Source organism: Bufo bufo, chromosome 6 (genome assembly GCF_905171765.1).
Source record: "Bufo bufo chromosome 6, aBufBuf1.1, whole genome shotgun sequence".
Taxonomy (NCBI): Eukaryota; Metazoa; Chordata; class Amphibia; order Anura; family Bufonidae; genus Bufo; species Bufo bufo.
The window spans coordinates 79,626,507-79,635,883 of NC_053394.1; the positions used below are offsets into that span (position 1 = coordinate 79,626,507).

The following is a 9,377-nucleotide window of genomic DNA, read 5'->3' on the forward strand; positions in this document are numbered from 1 at the left end:
AATAACTCTTGTGGAACACCTAAAGGGTTAACAAAGTTTGTTAAACCAGTTTTGAATACCTTGAGGGGTGTAGTTTCTTAGATGGGGTCACTTTTATGAAGTTTCTACTCTAGGGGTGCATCAGGGGGGCTTCAAATGGGACATGGTGTAAATAAACCAGTCCAGCAAAATCTGCCTTCCAAAAACCACACGGCGCACCTTTCCCTCTACGGCCTACCATGTGCCCGTACAGTAGTTTACGGCCACATATGGGGTGTTTCTGCAAACTACAGAATTAGGGCAATAAATATAGAGTTTTGTTTGGCTGTTAACCCTCTGTTGCGAGGGCTGGAGCCACCCATAACGCCATGTGTTGCACGGCACAAGACATGAGAGTTTAAAGAGACAATACTATTTTTAATGTGCAGGAGCCAGCCCTTTTTTGCAAAACCTGTTGCGAAGCTTCTACGGTTTATAAATGTTCAATATGCATATTTCCCAGCATGACTAGCAACATATATTTCACTGTATACACTGCACAATTGTGCCTTTTTCTTTCCAAAAGTGAGCAAAATAAAAATCTATGAAACCTGTTGCAAAGCTTCTATGGTTCTACATTTCATTAAGTGTGCAAAAGGCATATTTTCCAACATCAGCATATAACAGCATATAATTGGCCAAGTGTGCTTTACAACTGCGCTTTTTTCTTTCCAAAAACCTGTTGTAATGTTTCTACAGTTCATATATGTGCAATAAGCATATTTTAGTGCATCAACAGTAGAATAATAGCATATATTTTTGTCACACCGATATGTACAATTACAAAAAGCCAAAAGCATGTTGCAATTATTCTACTGTTTCTAAGTGTGCAAATAAGCATATTTTAGTGTGTCAATAACAGTGTTTATTTTGGCCAAAGCCAGGGGACATCTATTTGTGCCTGTTGCAAAGCATCTTCAGTTTACAATAGGCGTATTTCTACATCACCCACAGCATGTAGTTTGGCTGCAGACTTAGTCCAATTGAACTTCTTTTTTTTTAAATAACTGTTGAAAATTTTATTACAAAAATTCTATTTAGCACAGACCAATGTGTAATGTATTGGACTCTGTCTAAGTGCAAGTTTTTTTTTTCTAAAAAAAGTAATGCAAATTGACTTCGCAAAAAATCTGTGTCCTGTACCTGACACCAAATATAGTAAAGGACTTTGTCCAATTGAGAATTTTTTTCTAATTGAATTGTCTTGTCTTACAAAAAATCCATATGCCTGCACACCAAATCATTGCCAAATTATCAATGACTGCAAGCTATTTGCAAGTACTGCAATCAGAGAAAAAGAGTTGTGTATATTTAGGCACAAATGTAGGTACTCTGACACTCCAACCAACATGTGAATTGGCATCATAGGGTCATGTGGGAAAATCCATTTGTTCTGTCTTCATACACGTTCACACAGTGTACAGTCTGATATTCAGCATAAACCCTTCCTGTCTTCCAAATAAGAGGACTGTTCTTTGCAGTCTAACATGTTTATTGGTCAACAGGTCGTACATATGTGATTGATTGGTAAAACAGGATTGTTTGGTAAAACTACAAGAATGCATATAATATGTATACGTATTAAGCATGGATAGCATGTACTATAACATTAACAGTCATTAGTGAAGGCACATGGTAAAATGGCTGCCTGTACATAAGATTGCATGGCTAGCTAACAGTAATAACAACACCTTGAGTAACAATTACAACTGACTGAACAGCTCTGCATAACATCATGTCCATGAAACAAAGGTAGATCTCTCACCAGATATGCTTTTACAAGGATGGTGGAGTTTGAGACGGAGACATGCATAGGACAGCTCTGTACTGTGTCCTAGAGACTGGAGACTTCTCTTTCCCAGAATGCTTTGCACTCCCACAATGCAGTGCACCACCCACAATGCAGTAGTCTTTGTAACAGGAAAAACAAAGTGTAATGCAACTTAACACCTCTAGATGGTGCTATAACCACACTAAACACTTCAGAAATACCAAGACTGAGGCAGACGTGATCTGTAATGATTATCTAACCATGCTGGGCAGAACACCATTCATCAGAGTCGTGTGCCTAACCTAACATACATTATATTTGATCCTGTCCAATTCTGTTTGTTTGTTTTTTCTAACAAATCTAACAAATCTTTTCAAATTGTTTTCTCCTTAAAATATTGATGACAATTTTTCTGGAGTTCCAGGTCTTCACTAAAATGTTTAAAAGTTGTTTTTCTTGTCATCAAAAATTGGGTGGGTTCACACATGACTGTTGTGCTGACAGAATTTCAGCAACAGAAAATCTGTAGTATTCCTGCTTGCAGTCAGTGGTTAATTTTGATCACACAGCTTGCATACCCCTGAGCCAGCCCTATGTGTACAAAATCTATACTAAGTACATGAAATCTAATGTTACAAAATGTATTAGCCACATGGTTAAATTTTACTATTTATGTTTCCAGCACTGCATTGGTGGTGGAGGCTACATTCCAGAAGGGCTTCCTAAGCAGTGTGGGGACTTTGCTGCGTTTGACTGGGCTGGGTATGGAACACATACAGGATGGAGTTCCACCAAAGAGATAACTGAGGCAGCTGTTCTGCTCTTCTATCGTTAGTTTCATGACATATTTTATGCTCATTTTTTTATGTTTTGTAAAGCTAGAATAAACTGTATTTCTAAAAGTAAACTATAGAATCCTTTTGTTTTCAGAGTACATTCTAAACAACAACTACACGTGCTAGTTTTCCCAGGCTGCCCCTTGTTTTTCTTTTTCATTGGTAATAAATATTTATTGTATGTAGACTGAATAACAAAATTTCCAGTTACTACATGTTTTACTGGTGGTCTGTACCCGCCACCATCACCCTCCCTCCCAGCGGGCACAGACACTAGAGCACTTGCCTGCCCCCTCTCCTTTGTTACCCAACAGTTCGTTCTTATTGGCATCCTTCTGATTCCATCAGGCAGGAAAGACTGCTGGAGTAATGCTGCTCCACTGCTCAAGCAGGCTTGCCTCTTGTCTATACCACCTCCCACTGCTCATAGGACGCACACGGATGCTCCTTCTGGCTCTCCTCAGCCTATCGCTGACCACCTGTGCAATAGGTTTTCTATTCCAGTAGAACCTGCAAAGATTAATTATATTCTGTCTGACTACATATGTACATGTGACCTCAGCTGCCTGATCTGACTTCGGCTTGATCCTGACTTTGGTTTTGCCTGATCATTTTGTGCCTTCTGTGGTTCCCCAGCCACTGAACAGAGACTACTCCAAGAGTTACTGGCCTGGTGGTTCCCCTGCAGCATGGTCCAGATCCCTGTATAGGGGTTAAAGGGTGAAGACCAGGTAGGCTACGTAGATAATGTCCTTAGGAGTATCTACTTATATAACACTGCAGAACACATACATTTAAGTCCAATATCCAACTGAAAAGGTCATCTGCTATTAGCCAATTGGCATTGTTAAAGTGGGTTGCCCTGGTACAATGTGTGTGGCCTCACCTCAAGAAGTACTGTGAACTCCCATTCCTGGTCTGCACTCAAAAGTTCCACAAAAGTTTCCCTTTGACCTGCATATTGATGTAACATAAGAATGATAGAATGCTATCTGTATGATATACAAAGCCAAATTCCTATATCACACCTTCAATATCTGCATGGCACGGTATGGCTTTAGCATTTGATTCAACAAGAGTAAATTGGGTTCTAGAAGGTAAGTATCCTGAGAAAGTTTGATTGTGGCGTTGTTTCATTTTTATTCTGTATGGTTTGGATAATGTAACTATTGAGGATTAGAGATGTCGCGAACATAAAACTTTCCGCCATAGACTTCAATAGACAGGCAAATTCTTTCTGGCCACAATAGTGATGGAAAAGTTGTTTCAAGGGGACTAACACCTGGACTGTGGCATGCCGGAGGGGCATCCATGGCAAAACTCCCATGGAAAATTACGTAGTTGACGCAGAGTGTGGTAAGTTGAATTTGCAATGCGATTAATATAACCTGCATTAATCGCATTGCGAATTCAACTTAGAGCTAAGTTCCTAATGGTTGTATTGCTAGAGTTGACGAATATAACAAATATAGCACTATATTCTCAATCTTCGTTATATTCTAGCAATACAACCATTAGGAACCCAGCTCTAAGTTGAATTCGCAATGCGATTAATATAACCTGTATTAATCTCATTGCGATTACAACTTAGTCAAATTTGTGACACTGCAGCTTCAGAATGAATCTAAGATGGATGCTGTCCTTGCTTTTTGATAGGAGGTGGGAGGGTCTGGGAGGGAGGGTCTGCTGCTGATTGGCTGGAATATGTCTGCTGACTGTGAGGTACAGGGTCAAAGTTTGCTCAATGATGATGTATAGGGGGCGGACCGAACATCGCATATGTTCGCCCACCGCGGCGAACGAGAACAAGCTATGTTCGCCGGGAACTGTTCGCCGGCGAATAGTTCAGGACATCACTATTGAGGATTCAGGGTGCATTGGTGAAAATATGGCTTGTACATTATATGGGGGTATATGGCCCTTGATCAAGCCTGGTGTTGCAAAACTTGAGTAGAGTGGAACCACGATGATGGACAGTGTTGTCGTTCCGTGTGTTATGATATGTGGTTTTATGGCTTGCTCATGTGAGTAGAATAAAAATTTTGTATAGCTGGCGATTTTGTTTTATTTTACCATTGGATGCCTTTTGTCATTTTGCCCCTGCAGAGAAAAGCCAAATATAAGCAAAGGATGTAAAGATGATATCCATAGGGGATGGTGATTCCAGTCTGCTCACTGATGCAAGAGACTTCCAGGACTTTAGGTACCTCTCCATCAAGTACGCCAAAATATTGCTGTACTTTTAATGAGTGGAGCAGAGTAGGACTAATATATATCTTATGTTAGGTCCTGATGGATAGCATATTCAGAAGCCCCATGTTCTAAAAAAGACCCCAAAATGTGCTCATCTCTGCTGCGTCTACAGGGGGCTGGGCATGTAGAGTTATTTCCAATAAACTGTTAGGAATTCAGGTTTGTCTAGGATACCATGAGCTCAATGAAATCATCAGTGGAAAAAATACTTAAAAAGTCTCAAACTTGATCGTTGAGATGCCTGTGTACTTGTGGATCTGAGGTTCATTATTTTCTGGTGGGGGAATCCATATTGGGTCACTTGTCTCACGAGTTTCAGCTGTGTTGGTCCTGGGGCACACAGAGTGATGCTATATAAGTTCCTCACACAGAGTGATGACCCCTTTAAATACCCCCATACAGACAGTATGAGGCCCCTTAAGTGCCTTCACTACAGAGCAATGCCCTTTTAGTGCCCCTCACACAGTATGATGTCAGCTTAAGTGGTACCCACATACAGTGATGCCCCCTTAAGTGCTACCAAACAGTATGAGGCCCCTTTTTATCCCCCCAAATACAGTATCATGTCACACATAGAAGTGATGCCCTCTTACGTTAATGCCTTCAGTTTTAATACTCACCTACCCCATGTTCTCCCCACAAAAAAAACAGAGTGGGTCTGCTTCAGTCTGTACTGTAACTGTCTGTAGGTCCCTGCATTACTATAGTATTCCTGAAGATGCAGATACAATTGAAATCAGGAGTCTAGACAGCTGGCATCTACAGTTGGGGTTTCGATATGGCCTGCCATTTGGATATTCCTGATATAAATGGAATAATAATCACATATATTGGCTGATGTTGTGTATTCTTAGAAGTATGGATAAGAGTTTATGAAAGGTACTATTTGTAATTCCACTTTAGTTCTTAATTCTGGAGTCATTATTTACACACATGGACAAAATATTTGTTACCCTTGCGTATAAGAAAGAAAACCCCACAATGGTCTCTGAAATAACTCGAACCTGAAAAAAGTAATGATTAAAAAACTTACTGAAATCAACTAATGAAAATCAGACATTGGTTTTGAATTGTGATTCAGCAGAATAATTTATAAAACAAACTGAATGAATGAAACTGGCCTGGACAAAAATGATGGTACCCTTAAGTTACCTTGAATTATGTTGCACAACCTTTTGAGGCAATCACTGCAACCAAGCAATTTCAGTAACTCTCAATGAGACTTCAGCACCAGTCCACAGGTATTTTGGCCCACTCCTCGTGAGCAAACTGCTCCAGCTGTCTCAACTCTCAGGTTTAAAAGATGCCCTTTCCAGACTGCATGCTTAAACTCCTTTCACAGATGTTCAATAGGATTTTGATCAGGGCTCATAGAAGGCCACTTCAGAAAAGTTCAATGCTTTACTCTTAGCCATTTTTTGATGTTTTTAGCTGTGTGTTTGGGGTCATTATCCTGTTGGAGGACCCATGACCTGTGAATGAGACCAACCTTTCTGACACTGGGTAGCACATTTCGCTCCAGAATGCCTTGGTTTCATTATACACTGCGCAGATTCAAGATACCCTAACACCCGAAACAAAACCAAGCCTCCTCCATGTTTTACAGTAGGTACAATTGGGGTCATTTATTAAGACCAGCATTTTAGCCTAAATAACCCTGTGCTAGCGCTTGATGCCGCTAAGTTATGTAGAGGCCCCGGCCTCTACATAACTTAGGCGCATCCAAAGTTGGCCTAAATCTATGCCAGTTCCCTGGCTAGTGTAGATTTAGACAGGGGCGTAACTACCATAGCGGCAGACCAAGCGACTGCTATGGGGCCCAGGGCAAGAGGGGGCCCAATCATAGTTGGGATCATTTCCTTTTCTACTGGAGGTGGAAACTTGAAAACTTGGTCAGGACTCTACCCTCTAAAGGAACAACTTTTAGCAAATGAGGCAGTGGAAAAATGGCCCAAGGGTCTATGAAAAGGATTTAGGGGGAAACCCTTCTGTCCTGTGTGCGGGGCCCGGTTTGATCCTTGCTATGGGGCCCTTACTTCTCCATGTACGCCACTGGATTTAGATAATTTTCTATGCCAAAAACAGGCATAGAAAATGATAAATAAGGTGGGAAAGCTGGCTTGCCCTTTCCCCGCCCACGACACACACCCTTTTTAGAACTAGTATACATGGCGTGGATGGGAAAGAAGTCGCAGATTTGTCCGCCAATCCCCTTTGCAACTGAATCTGCGACAGATATACACCAAAAACTGGCATATATCTATTCATAAATTACTCCCAATGTTCTTTCCTTTGCTTCATTTTTGTGCCTGTGGACATAGAGCTGATGTGACTTTCCAAAAAGCTTCAGTTTTATCTCATCTGTCCAAAGGATATTCTCCCAGAAGCTTTGTGGCTTGTCAATAATCATTTTGGCAAATTCTAGTCTCACTTTTTAGGATTTGCTTTCAACAGTGGTTTCCACCTCAGTCATCTTCCATTAAGTTCACTTTGGCTAAAACAGTTACGAATGGTGCGATCTGACACTGATGTAGCTTGACCTTGGAGTTCACCTCTAATCTCTTTAGAAGTTGTTCTGGGCTCTTTGTTAGCATTCTTATTATCCCTCTCTTCAATTTGTCATCAATTTTCCTCTTGCCGCCATGTCCAGGGAGGTTGGCTACAGTCCTGAATACATTAAAATTCTGAATAATATGTGCAACTGTAGTAATAGGAACAGTTTGTAGATGGTCTTATAGCCTTTACCTTTAACATATTTGTCTATAATGTTCTTTCTAATGTCCTGATACAACTCTCTCTATCATGTCCTAGCGAGGGTCCTACCGATCCCTAAAACATCTCTCAGGCATAACACACCAAGGCAAGCAGAGAGACAAACCAAAAACAAATACTTACAGCAGGTAAGGGACCAGTGGCAGATAATACCACTGGACCAAGTGCACTGCTTTGACTTGGGGCCAAACCTAGAGGGCAGAGACTCAGTGAGCCCCATTCTTCACAGAGACCCAGATGGTGGGGATGAACTTAACTGAGGGCTCACTGCTCCAGGATGGTCTCGGTGCACTTGGCCACTTACCTGCAAAGACTGATGGTACAAGCACCAGCGGTCCACACACTCATAAGGAATGGACCACAGTTCAGACAAGACAAACGGGAACCAGAACACAAGCAGTTGCCTGGACCCCATGCAGAACAGATGCACGGCGGTAACAGGCAGAGCTGCCCACACAGGCAGACATGCAGATGCCTGGACCCCATGCAGAACGACACATGGCGGTCTCAGGCAGAGCTGCCCACACAGGCAGACAAGCAGATGTCTCGACCCCATGCGGAACAACACATGGCGGTCACAAGCAGCGCTGCACTGCTAGATGTCCTCCCTCCAGAGAACCCAGAAGCCCTCTCACTGAAGGCATAGACTCAGACTAGAAGACGCCTGTTCTCCATGTGGAGTCCATCTATGGGCCAATAGGCAGAGCTGCACACAAGACATAGAACTGGACTAGCAGGTGCCTGTTCCTCATGCAGAGTTTGTCCATGGGTGAACAGATAGCTGCGCCCCAAAACATGGAATCATGCAAAGTGACCTTGATGTCTCACTAGGTGACCACACAGACCGGGCCGATAGGTGACCACACAGACACGTGCATAGCTCCTGCACCCAGCCAAGCTGGATACAGACTGACGTCAAACTCACAGCAGACAGGATGTTTTAGCAGGGTAACGAGGTCATCTGATCTTAGCAGACACACCCAGACTAGACCGTTAACCCTACCAGAACTGAGACAACATGGAGTGGAGCAGAAATACACGTAGGTCACAGCAACCACTCTACACCGAATATACCACAGCCAGTGCGCCAGAGAGCTACTTAGGCTACTTTCACACTAGCGTTCAGGGCTCCGCTTGTGAGCTCCGTTTGAAGGGTCTCACAAGCGGCCCCGAACGCATCCGTATTGCCCTAATGCATTCTGAGTGGATGCGGATCCGCTCAGAATGCATCAGTCTGGCAGCGTTCAGCCTCCGCCCAGCAAGCGGACAATGTAAAGTCTGGACGGATCCGTCTGAACTACTTTCACACTTAGAATTTTTTCTAAGCTATAATGCAGACGGATCCGTCCAGACTTACAATGGAAGTCAATGGGGACGGATCGGCTTGAAGATGACACAATATGGCTCAATCTTCAAACGGATCTGTCCCCATTGACTTTCAATGTAAAGTCTGTACGGATCCGCTCAGGCTACTTTCACACTTAGAAATTTTTTAAACTATAATGCAGACGGATCCGTTCTGAACGGATCCAAACGTCGGCATTATAGGAGCGGATCCGTCTGTGCAGACAGCAGACGGATCCGCTCTGAACGCAAGTGTGAAAGTAGCCTAAGGCGAGCACGTACGGCAAGCCGTGACACAGTGAACTACACTGTGACACTCTCCTTAGCTTTCTTTGGTCAGTCTAGTACACACCATGATACCAGACTGCACAGTGACTACTTTT

At 42.6% G+C, this 9,377-nt stretch overlaps 1 protein-coding gene across 7 annotated transcripts in view; it reads left to right on the top strand.

Moving 5' to 3' along the window:
- The window catches only part of LOC121004054 (intelectin-1-like), a 64,709-nt gene extending 62,013 nt beyond the window's left edge, over positions 1-2,696 (top strand). For all 7 annotated transcript variants that reach the window (XM_040436114.1, XM_040436115.1, XM_040436113.1 and 4 more), the window contains one exon: positions 2,472-2,696. In XM_040436114.1, the coding sequence (XP_040292048.1) occupies positions 2,472-2,624 (153 nt within the window). In that variant the 3' untranslated portion in view covers positions 2,625-2,696. The remainder of the gene's footprint in view (positions 1-2,471) is intronic.
- The last annotated feature ends 6,681 nt before the right edge of the window (positions 2,697-9,377 follow it).